At 44.1% G+C, this 12,976-nt stretch overlaps 1 protein-coding gene across 1 annotated transcript; it reads left to right on the forward strand.

The window, feature by feature from the left end:
- The first annotated feature begins 10,728 nt into the window (after nucleotides 1-10,728).
- On the forward strand, nucleotides 10,729-12,459 carry LOC149201809 (uncharacterized). Its single transcript, XM_089401374.1, has one exon. It carries the CDS (start codon nucleotides 10,729-10,731, stop codon nucleotides 12,457-12,459), a length of 1,731 nt encoding a protein of 576 aa, XP_089257500.1.
- The last annotated feature ends 517 nt before the right edge of the window (nucleotides 12,460-12,976 follow it).

Raw genomic sequence — 12,976 nt, forward strand, 5'->3', positions numbered from 1 at the left:
AGTAGACATCTGCTGCTTCGATCCATTCACTGGATTTGTTTATGATTTGAATAGCTGATTCATAAACTAACTGATTACCCTTATGATAGCTCTTAGAACCCCCCTTAAATCTACCTCTGATTGTGCATTACTGATTGCTTTTACTCGGCCAAAAACCATAGATTAAACTTCAAACCGTGACCCAAAACCCGGATAGAATTCTCATTTCTGCCCCAGCGCAGGCTCTGTGAAGAGGTTCTGCATTTCAACGCACTTCCCGAGAGGGCTACCTACGCTGCAATGCAGTTTCTCTGTGTAACAGGTGCGCTGATCGACCTAGCCTTGTGTAGCTGAGGTTCTTTGCTTCATTTTTTCAGTTTTGTCTCTGATTTTTGCAGCCTGTGATTAGTATTTCACTGTTTCAAACCCCTTTTCCTTACTGATATTCCGCCTCAGTTGTACAAAAGAAACTGTATATGTTTTTATGTGTTTGTTGCGTCGTTTACGGTTTTCCATTGCAAAAGTAGAATAGTTGTGCTGTTGTCCTTTGATTTAGATCTGTCGCAAGTGTCGATTTTGATCATAGGAGAAAGTTTATTTGCTGTTGATAGTCAATTATGCTTTTAATTTTGCCTTTGGTTTGAATTTGTGACTTTCTAGTGTCGAAACGAGTATTTACTTCAAAATCATAAAGTGTCGTAATCATCTCTACCTTTTGATTTCGAAAAGAAGCTTGTTTGTGTTTGTCACTTGAAAGCAAATTCAGATTTGTACAACAAATTTCTTTTTAGGCATCAATATTAAGAAAGTGAAAAACAAAACACATGCATGTGCATTTGCATATTGAAAGTCTGTTTGGCTTGATTTAGGAAAAGTGCATTTACAGTGTGCTCTTTGCTCTTTGCGAAAAGATTGTGTCTTTCTTTTCCCCTAGTAGCTAGGATTTTCATTGCTGAAAAGAGATAAAAGTTTGTGTATCATCTTTAGATTGCATTTTAGGAATTACATCTACATCTCGTGGTGATCCCAAAAGGAAAACTTCATAAGAAAGATCAACTTAAAATAAATCCAATGAACTTAACAACGCTTTGGAACTTAACACACAACATTTAGAGGTCTAGGCTAGAGACGTATTCCGGCGTCGTAAAGCCTGGTAACTGTTGTCCTCACTGATGGTTGGGTGATTCCTCCACTTTGAGACGATAAGTGCCAGTACGGACTTGTGCTCCCACGTACCGTCGAGTATATATTAGGAGACCCCTATAGGCTTAAAACCTTTATCCATAGGAAGTCGTGTCGCCCGCCCTATTGATCGCAATGCACCGAACACAGCATTTGGGAAGATTGACTGCCGTACCGTAAAAAGTATTCTGCAGTTTTGCGATTGGTTTGGTACTCCCTATACCTAGACCTCCAGAGCAGTCCCTTTCATTCCTTTTCAGATTCCTTAACGGAAAAGGTCCATCTGAGCACTTGTCACTTCAGGCTCATTAAAAATCGAAGGAGACTAGAGTCATCTTTTGTTTTTTCTCGACTCTTAAAAACTGAAAAACAAGTTGTGTCAAAAGCGTCTAAAATTCATTTAATACGGAAACATACCTTCCCTTTTATTTTAGTTGATCGAGTAATCCACAATCGTGGAAGAAAGTCAATTGAAACCCCGTCATTCGCGGAGGCTTACGAGTCTACCGTCTTTGTCTCCTGAAGCGAAACTAGTACGGACAAAATGAACTCGTTTAACCGGTTCCAAGTCTCCTATCAAAGTTAGAACAAGTGTTCCAACGACATGAGAGACTCCAGTTACTCCAAACATTTCTGGAATCCCGGCCTCAATAGAAGAAGTTCAACAGCCACAGAAGGACAGTGGTACTGATCCTAGTTTGAGAATAAACACTTGTGTTACTGAACCAGTTCCATCTATAACCGGTTCAGAGAGTCTTACTCTTCAAACATCTGTCGCTGCTTCTTCGGCACTAGAAATATTTTACGGACTTGATAGTCTTCCCCTTCCACCTGGTTTGATTGCGATAGAAGAAATTGTAGAAGATCCTCAAACAAGTACTCCAACGCACTTTGGAGTCGGGATCACTCTATATCCTTCGACATCAGAAATTAGTCTACCACCAGCGGAAGTTCCTGTAGAATCGCTAGGTAATCTTTTGGATAGACTACAAATGTCTGAACAACCGTCAACATCTAGGACTGTGTCTTCTAACACAGCGACGACAGAACTCCCTGCTGTCACTCTGACAATGTTCGCCGGCATACCATCTGTCCCGACTAGCTCACAACCGCTAGAAGGAGCCCACCCAAGGGCTATTTCGACAGTCTGGTCTGTTCCTGTTTGTTCATCTGGAATAATATCCGGAAACTCTTATGTTGAGTCTCAACAAATTGATCCATTTGGAGGTCAATTTGGGTTGTCCGGTCCCCAAGGGCAACAATTCCCTTGAGTTCTGGATTACCACCGTATGGGGGGCAGTATGCCCTTTCATTATCCCCTCCGGGAGGATATCCATACGGGAGTTCACAACAACATTCAGGTTATACTGGAATTACCTCAAGTGGTTGGGTACCTATACTACCTCAACAATCAAGAGTTGTGTATTCGATGCAACAATGTGTACCTATGTCGAACATCCCAACTATGCCAGCTATTGTGACAGTGTCGCAAGTTCAAGCGCTGCCTGTTGTATGCCAACCTCAGGTTTCTCAGGTTGTAATGCAACAACCCCTTGACCCTGCGACTCAACCACGATCGCCGACTAGTGGGGCGACACAGGTCCAGATGGGTACAATTACCCATCACCTTGGTCAAATGGTTAGTATCGGGCAACAGCACCTGGCTTCACAACCATGGCTGGTGCAATACCAACAACCGCAATTCCAACAAGTATACCAAGGTACTGAGCAGCAAATCTTTGCGAACAGTGGACAACCGTACATTCAAAATGGTCAAAATCAGCCATTCTACAATGGTCAAGTCCACCAACCTTACCAAACATACCAGCATCAAATGCATTATGCCGGTATGCAAAGACCAACTGCTCAGGCGATTCCATCGTATCCTGGGTATGCTTCACCTAACCTGAATCAACAGTTACCATTTGTGGCAACTTTAGAGTTACCTGATTTAAACCGGTTAACAAACGATCCAATTGCTTACGCCCCTTGGTGGCCAGCGATTCCGCATAAACTTCCATCAGATATTCCTAAATTTAATGGAAATCCGGGTGAAGATCCATCGAATCACATGATGACCTTCCATCTATGGTGTTCATCAAACACCCTAAATGATGATTCGATAAGACTTCACCTCTTTCAGAGGACGTTAACGGGTCCAGTGGCAAAATGGTACATTGAATTGCCTAGAGCTTCGTTCGACAACTTCAGTACCTTAGCCACAACCTTTTTAACCCATTTTCAATTACCAATAAGGTGTGAAACGGGAACAGAACTTCTTACCAACTTCAAACAGACAACGGCCACTCACATATCTGATCATATACATGAGTGGCGACGTCGTCATAGGATGGTAAAAACGTACGTTCCCGATAAGCTATTAGCTGAATGGTTTATCAAGTCATTATTGCCTTCCATCACGGAAGATGTGGCAAAGGGGGGAGTCGTAACGGAAGAGCAAGTGATCGCTCGTGCACAATATCTGGACTTGATTTACACTTAGTCTGGCACGCTCTACGACAAAATACCTGACGCCCCTAGACCGGAATTCTCAATTCCTCCTCCTCCTAAATCGAAAAATGACTCTCATGCTGGCGATGGCGTGATTGGCACAACAGACATGAAATCGACAAAGGCTACATCCAAGAAGGCCCGTAAGATTTCAGGTCAAAATGCAAAAGACGAACTTCTTGCTTCGGAAGTAAATGCCGTATCGGCAAATAAGGGCAAAGAAACCAAACAACCAGGAAGCAAGAAGAAAGGCAAAGGGAAGAAGAAGAAACAGGATGACTCATCTCCTGAAAAACCTTCTACAAACCCTTCTGGGCAAAGGAAACCCCCTGCGGGGTGTCATATATGTGATGAGGATCATTGGATGAGAGATTGTCCATACAAAGCTGAGCTTAAGAAATTCTTTAAAAGTTCGAAAACCTCAGCAGTGTTAACTGATCCGTTTCCAAACCCAGGAACGAATTTGGTTGAAAGTGGAAATGCTTCCCCGTCTCAAGTGCTAATGTTTTCGATTTCAAAATAGCAGAATGATGCTTTGATTTCGACAAGGAACAAAGATTATGGGAATCCGCAGCTGTCGAACAACAAGGATAAAGATCAACCAAGTAGTTCGACAACAACTTCGACAGAAGTTGTACCGGCCACCATCCCTGAATTGACGATAAAACCGCCGAAGGGAGTAGTACACAAGTCGACATTTAATCCCCGCGCTAGAGCGGCGCAACATTATAACATAGTGGAAGATTTGGCCCAATCGCCATCCGCTATGTCGACTCTTGAAGTACTACAAAATTGCCCATCCCAAAGGCAGGCTTTATTATCGGCCATTGGTGGGATTGATCCAAAGGATTCCAATCTAGTATCCTTCGACCACAAAGGATATGATCCACAGTTACCGGCTCAACTAGCTTTCCTTGTACAAGTGAAAGCCCTCAACAAAACTGTTCATCGAACAATTATTGATGAGGGGGCATCTACGTGCATTATGTCGATGAGTTGCTGGAAAACTTTAGGATCTCCAAGCTTGTCGCGGTCTGCGACAACATTAAAAGCATTCGACGGAAGGACATATACCCCATAAGGTATCCTAAATAACTTGAAAGTTGAACTAGGAGGGAAAACAGTAGAAATAGATGTTGAAGTCATCGATGGGAATCTTGATTACAACATCCTACTGGGACGACCATGGATATATGCCATGGCAGCTGTTGTGTCGACCTATTTTAGAAAAATTGCATTTCCCTTCCAAGGAGGGATTACAATCGTCGATCAACAAAATTTCCTCCCCAATGGTTCTCAAGTTACAGGAAGCATTCCCATGATCCATGGAAGCCCCCATTCGCTTCAGAATATCGGAGTAGGCCTACTAAAAGATCCTATACTAATGGGAACTTTCGCTCTTCCACCTCCAATCAATCTGGCGGAAGTAGCGTCGATAGGAACCTGCAATATGATATCTTCTATAAAGATCTCAGAAGACGATATCAACATGGATCATGCAATGGTTTTGCCCCCGAGCCCAATAGAAATATTATAGCAATCAATGTTTCTAGCATGGGAGGCAAACCCAAATCAACGCTCATCAAGCGTTTGGATAGATAGGTCTAGAGAATATGGTACTCCTTCAGATCCTTGGTCGCAAGTGCATGTCACCGACGAAGGAATTCTCCAAGCTATGGTAATTGAAGGAGCACCATGGAATGATTCCCACCATCGTTCTCTTCTTCCGGATTATGAAGAAGATACTCAAAATGACCTTTACCATCCTTCAGTAGTTGATTTTCTATAAAATACTGTAAATACGGTGGATTCCGAGCGAAACTTATCCAACATTGAAGAGACTATAGCCATAAACATCTCGACCAAAACAGATGTTGTAGAGAATATTTATGTCGGCAAATGTTGTTCTCCTTCAGAACTGGAAATATATAACGCTTTTTTTCGCGAATTCAGAGATGTCTTTGCTTGGTCATACAGTGAAATGCCAGGCATCGACTCGAGTATCGTTGAACACGAAATTAAGATGTATCCAGATGTCAAACCAGTACGACAACGGCTAAGGCAGGTGCACCCCAAGAAAGCCGCTGCCATTAAGGCAGAAGTTGAAAAACTTCTCCATGCTGGTTTCATCTACCCGGTTCCGCTAACCGATTGGGTATCGAATATTGTCCCTGTTATGAAAAAACAAGGGACAATTAGAGTGTGCGTCGATTATACGGATGTAAATCAAGCTTGTCCAAAAGACAACTACCCTACACCCTTCATTGACCAGATAATTGATGAATGCGCCGGATGCGAAATCTTTTCATTCATGGATGGATTCTCCGGGTATAATCAAATAAATATCCGCCCACAGGACCAATCAAAGACTGCATTCATTTGTCCGTGAGGCACATTCGCATATCGAAAATTACCCTTTGGTTTAAAGAACACAGGGGCGACGCTTCAGAGGGCAATGAATTATGCCTTCCATGAAATCAAAAACATCGTTCAACCATACCTCGATGACCTTCCGGCTCATTCGCGAAAGCGGACTGATCATCCGCAGCATTTAAGAGCGATATTTCTACGTTGCCGACACTACAAGATACGACTCAATCCGTACAAATGCGTATTTTGCGTCGGTTCTGGTCGTTTACTTGGCTTTGTAGTCTCCAAGGATAGGATTCGTCTCGACCCATGTAAGGTCTAGGCAATCATAAATTTGCCTCCACCTTCGAATTTGCTTCAGATTCAGAAACTGCAAGGGAAAGCAAACTTTCTGAGGATGTTCATTCCAAATTACGCTGAACTTGCTAAAGGTTATACTCGTCTCTTGAAAAAGGAAGTACCCTTTGTCTGGGATCAGGTGGTGCAAGCTTCCTTTGATGCTTTAAAAGATTCCCTAATGAAAGCATCATTAATGTACGCCCCCGATTATCAAAGAGATTTTAACCTGTATCTGGCTGCAGCAGATACGACCATTGCAATGGTTTTAGTTCAAGAAGTTGATGGAATTGAACATCCTATTTATTATTTAAGTAAGAACTTAAATGATACAGAAAGAAAATATTCTTATGTTGAAAAACTAGCGCTTACAGCTGTTCAAGTGATACAAAGATTTCGACACTATGTCCTCTTTCGGAAGACTACCATTCTGTCAGATTGCAACCCCATGACTTATATATTGTCGCGACAGTTGCTGGGGGATAAATATTCAAAATGGATAGCAATCCTTCAAGAGTTTGATCTGGAATTTGTAAAATCCAAGTCAAAGGAAGCTCTAGTTTTCGCAGAATTATTATGCGATCTCCCATCATCGTCCAACGATGAAACATCCGAAGAATCAATCGTGGATGAAAGTTTGTTTCTGATATCTACAAGCAATGAGTGGTATGGGGATATAATCATTTATCTCCAAACCCAAAAATTTAGGCCAAACACCTCCCACTCTGAACAAAGACATATTCGATACCAAGCAAAAGACTACATGATCGTCGGTGATACACTTTACCGTCGTGGTATTGATACAGTTCTGAGAAGGTGCCTCACCCATGAAGAGGCCGAAAAAGTCCTGAATGAGTGTCATTCAGGCGCGTGTGGGGGGCATCAATTTGGATATGCTACAGCACAAAAAATCTTACGAGCAGGATACTTCTGGCCAACAATGTTCAAAGATTGCATAACAACAGTCAGAAGTTGCCATGCTTGTCAAATTTTTGATAGCAAAACCAGAAGACCACCCGCACCTCTACAACCAATAGTTGTTGTTGGGCCATTCGCCAAATGGGGCATCGATTTCATGACATGTAACCCCACCTCGACCGGGGGGCATGGGTATATCATAGTCGCAGTTGACTATTTTACCAAATGGGCCGAGGCGATGCCTACATTAGATAATACTGGTGAAACAACTTCCCTCTTCTTTTTCAATCATGTAGTTGCCAAATTCGGCGTACCACAGGCTATAGTCACAGATCATGTATCGCATTTTTGCAATCACATGATGGTTGAATTAGCTGCCAAACTAGGGTTGTCCCACGACAGCTCTACTCCATATTATCCGTAGGCCAACGGACAAGTTGAAGCGATCAACAAGGTCCTGAAACGCATGCTGCAAAGGATGATCGGAGTTCACAAAAGAAGATGGCACCTAATCCTATACTCAGCTTTGTGGGCTTACCGAACATCGGTAAGGAATGCAACCGGGTTCACACCCTTCCAACTGGTATATGGCCTGGAAGGAGTCTTACCAGTCCAGTGTGAAATCTCGTCTCTCAAACTCGCAAGTGATCTCCTCCCTGAAACTTCAGAAGAAGAGGCTCGTTTCTTGGAATTAATCCAATTGGATGAAACCCGTCGTGACGCTGCTTTGGCTAACGAAGCCCATAAGAAACGAGTCAAGGCGCAGTTCGAAAAAAATTTCAAACCCCGTGTCTTCTCAGAAAGTGACTTGGTCTTGCTTTACGACCAAGAATTCGATAAATTGGGAGCAGGTAAATTTAAGTCTTTATGGATGGGCCCCTATATTGTTAAGCGGGTGTTAGCAAAGGGAGCCTACGAGTTAATGGATTATGACAGAATTCCACTGGCGCAACCTCGTAATGGGTTGTACCTCAAGCGTTACTACACGTAGTAGTAACCAGTATGCTTTTGTTATATTTTTGTTTTCGCTAAAGTGTTTGTTTTGGTCGAGTAATCCACCTTTTTACATTTATTGCAGATGTAAACCCTAAACCCTAAACCCTAAACCCTAAACCCTAAACTGCATGGATTTTTCCAGCGTCACCCTCTGCTTCAGCATATTCCAAAGCCTTTGATTTGTTGGAGGAATCCACGTAAGCTGGGCACCTTCATCATGAGCAGCACTCTTCGGGACCCTCAGCCTTAAGATTTTTGACTTTTCGTTCGGCGCGTTCCCCACCAAATTTTTCTTTGTTTTTTCCCCTATTTGTCGGGGGGTTCGGGGGCAACGCCCCCGATCCAAAATCCAGCTGTCAATCTCCTACTGATTTTACTGAAGAAGTCCCGTACTTTCCGCCGTACAGTCAGTTCATTCAGAGGTGGCAGTTTTCTCGAGATTCGCGCCCCGAATGCAGAAGTCAGTTATCTGTTCCGACTGTTCCGTTTCAGACGCTTCGGAATCTGTGCCCTGCCAGAGTTTTGTTTCCGCTTTTCTGCCATCTGTCAGATCAGTCAGTGACCGTTCCGACTGTTCCGTTTCAGACACTTCGAATTCTGCGCCCCGCCAGAGTGCAGTTTCCGCTTATTTTGCCATCTGTCAGATCAGTCAGTAACCGTTCCAGCTGTTCCACTTCAGACGCTTCGAACTCTGCGCCTCGCCAGAGCGCAGTTTCCGCTTTTTTGCCATCTGTCAGATCAGTCGGTTCCTTTCCCGCTTTCGAGCCCAACGGTCGAACTCTTGTTTCCTTCGACCTTGCGCTTGATCGCGGTCTATTAAAAGGACTTACATTGTAAAGATTTTCTTTGTATCACTGATGAGACCCTAAAGGTCGAAACTAGTTTGATAATACAAAATTTTATCTTTCATTCTTTGTTGTCCTTTTTCTTTCTTCTGATTATTATCTTGCTAATGGTATCGCTAGCTTATCGCACTTTTTATTAGTAAGCCTAATCACAGTCCACGGCGTATGCTGCCTTTCGCAAGATATTTAATCAGTCTGTTTTGATTTTCCGCATTCCTGTCTCGATGCCGCCTGTTACTCGTTCGCACCAGCCTTCGCACCAGTCTTCAGAATCAGAGCATATTCGTCAAGATGCTGCTCTCGCGCCCCTCCTCAATGCTGTTGCAGCAGAAGAAGAAAGGACCGCGGGTACTAATGCGAATCGTGAAGGAGAAGGGACCTCGGCTCCTCGTACGAATCGTGAAGAAGAAGACACCACGTTTCTGGACTGGCAAACCGAAATGGCGTCCGATGAACTTCCCGCGCTACCCAAATCCTGGGAAGCCGCGACTCAGTGCGCTATCAAGGACTTCCAGAAAGCCACTGAGATCTATCATCGCTCTCAGGCGCTCGTCGACAAACTTGTCGCTCTGCAAGAAGACGATAAAGTTATTCAGAGTTTAATGGTAAAAGTCCCTGGTTTGGAATCTTCGGATCCCGAATCCACTCCAGCTCTCAGAAACGGACTCCAAGACATTACCATTAAATTCCGAAAGGAATGTCATGCCCATTATATCCAGCATGAACAATCGATCGTGGAACGAAACAAGTCGAAGCTGCCGCTCATCAAAGAATCGTTCGCTTTAAAGATCAAAGAGCTCGCTGCGCCGTATGCTAATGCTGAGTTCACTAGTTTAGCTGGATCTGTTTCTGGTGCAGTCTTGGCCCATCGTTGGCCTAATCTCGCTACTTCTTCTTTCAATCGCCAAATCAACCAATTCCAATCGGAATTGATTGAGCGTAAAGCTTCTCGTGAAGCTGCGCGTTCTGCTCGCACCGAAGCTCGGGAAGAAGCAAACAGACAAGCAGACGATATTCCGCGGGAAGAAGCCATTTCGGCCCTTGTGCAGAAAGAGGTTTCGAAATCTGAGCAGCGTCTTTCCGAGGCCATCAAACCTCTGCAAGAACAGTTGGCTCAACTCCTAAAACTGCAAAACCCCGCTGCCAACATCTCTGCACCCGGCGCCCCTGCAGCCGCTCGTCAGAATGCTGCCGCTCGTCAGAATGCTGCCGCTCGTCAGAATGCACCTGCTCGACAGACAAATCAGCAGCCTACTCAGTCAAAAAACGAGCCGGGTCGTCGCAGAAACAAAAGAGGAAGACAGAACCGGAACCCGAATCAGAACACTTCATCTGCAGGTGGGCCGTCGGGTTCAAATCCAAACCAGCGTTCCCGGAACACTGGTTTAGATCCGGAGGCTGCCCCATTTGTGCCACAGCAATCAAATGCTCAGCCAAATCGTCGACGTCAGCCAGGACCTCGACCTCAGCGGCCGCCGCCTCCTCCTCCTCCTCCTCAGGGCAAAGGGAAAGCCCCCATGTAAGAAAGCGACATTTGTACTGGTTGCCTGTGTTAGACCCACATGCTTATTTGTTACATATTTTGGGCAATATGACTGTTTCACAGTTAGATCGTCGGATTAGTAATAACTCTATCCACAATCTCTCTAAAGTCCATTTGTCTTATTCGCAAATTAAATTTTTGGGTCTCGGGCACAAGTACATTCCTCGCCCACCTCCTATGTCCAGGGCAGATATTATAAAGGAATACAGTTCTTTTTCAAGATTATGCAGGCTTAGAAGATATTTTAGACTTTCTAAAGATGATTCTTTTGATCCCTTTAGAATGTCTAACCCTGTTTGGGAACCTCCTATACATGCACCTGAATTAGAACATGCTCTTGATTCCGGTTTATGGACATTACAGAACAGAATGGCCGAAACTGATTTTTCAAGCAAACCTCGTTTTTCTAGATCTCAGCTTGTTGCACTTCGAAGACTTCGCAGACTTCCTATTGTAATTAAACCAGCTGATAAAAATCTAGGATTGGTAGTGCTTGACAGAGATAAATACATTGCTGAAGGCAATCGTCAATTATCTGATCGTAATGTTTATTCTCCAGTTTCTTCAGTCCCTTGGACTGCCATGTATGCTTCTCTAAAACAGCTTCAAGCACGTTTCAGACATTTGCTTTCTGCAGACCACTGGAAATTCATTTTGCAGGTTGACAGTCTTCACTCTCGGGCCTGTGTGCTTTACTTTATTTGGAAAGTACAGAAAAATCCCCCGGTTGGGAGACCCATCTGCTCTTATAATGGATATATGCTTGAACCTTTGTCCAAATATCTGCATTTCAAACTCCTGGACACTCTCCTGGCACAACCTAATCATCTTCCAGACTCTCTTTCATTGTTGCAAGCTATCGAATCAGAAAGGTTTCCGCCCGACTGTATTCTTGTAACTTTTGATGTAGAATCCCTGTACCCTAGCATTCCAATTCAAGAAGGGCTTTTAGCCCTCAGGGACATGCTGCTTCAGTGTACAGTTCATGCTTTCAGTCCAGAAGAAGTTGATTTTTTGGTTAGTGCTGCAGAACTCGTTCTTCGTTGGCACTTTTTGGAATTCAATGGCAGTTTCTACAGACAGATCAGAGGTACTGCAATGGGCAGTAACTTTGCAGTTGTATATGCTTGTTTATTTCTCTGTCATTTAGAACAAGAAGTTCAGCGAAGGATGCCCACTCCAGAATTATCTTTTTTCAAGCGCTTCATTGATGATGCTCTTCTAGTCTGGACGGGCTCAAGGGACAGATTGCAGGAATTTCTCGACTGTTATCAGTCTATCTACCCTGACAACATTCGTATTACTTCCTGCATCTCAGATACAAGTGTTAACCTTCTTGATGTTGTACTTTTCAAAGGGCCCGATTTTGAGCTCTCTGGAAAGCTTTCTACCAGATGCTATCAGAAACCTCTGAATGCTTATCAATACATTCCCTTCACTTCATGGCATCCTCGACATCAGAAGTCTGCTTTTGTCCTCAACGAGTTAAAGAGATACTTGCTTAGAGAAAGTGATCAGGCCGGCTTTCTCAAGCTTCGGAGGTTGTTTTACAGTCGGCTGAGAGCCCGTGGTTATCCACCTGATTTTCTTCAGGAGTGCTTCGCTCAAGTTACTTGGAATCAAAGGGATGCTTTATTGCATCAGGTTTGTGCGCGTGAACCACTGCAGCATGCTGGTCTCAAGAGGGCCCCCTTGGTGTTAAAGTTAGATTATTGTGAATCTACTAGAGCTTTGAACCTTGGGGGGACCCTAAACCCTAAACTGCATGGATTTTTCTAGCGTCACCCTCTGCTTCAGCATATTCCAAAGCCTTTGATTTGTTGGAGGAATCCACGTAAGCTGGGCACCTTCATCATGAGCAGCACTCTTCGGGACCCTCAGCCTTAAGATTTTTGACTTTTCGTTCGGCGCGTTCCCCACCAAATTTTTCTTTGTTTTTTCCCCTATTAGTCGGGGGGTTTGGGGGCAACGCCCCCGATCCAAAATCTAGCTGTCAATCTCCTACTGATTTTACTGAAGAAGTTCCGTACTTTCCGCCGTACAGTCAGTTCATTCAGAGGTGGCAGTTTTCTCGAGATGCGCGCCCCGAATGCAGAAGTCAGTTATCTGTCCCGACTGTTCCGCTTCAGACGCCTCGGAATCTGTGCCCTGCCAGAGTTTCGTTTCTGCTCTTCTGCCATCTGTCAGATCAGTCAGTGACCGTTCCGATTGTTCCGTTTCAGACGCTTCGAATTCTGCGCCCCGCCAGAGTGCAGTTTCCGCTTGTTCTGCCATCTGTCAGATCAGTCAGTAACCG

Source organism: Pinus tabuliformis, chromosome 2_1 (genome assembly GCF_031772625.1).
Source record: "Pinus tabuliformis cultivar Carrire ecotype Pingquan chromosome 2_1, CPIR1, whole genome shotgun sequence".
In the NCBI taxonomy this organism is placed as follows: Eukaryota; Viridiplantae; Streptophyta; class Pinopsida; order Pinales; family Pinaceae; genus Pinus; species Pinus tabuliformis.

Bases quoted from the DNA above. Each gene is read 5' to 3' on its own strand.
- LOC149201809 (XM_089401374.1), top strand. From the start codon at position 10,729: ATGACTGTTTCACAGTTAGATCGTCGGATTAGTAATAACTCTATCCAC.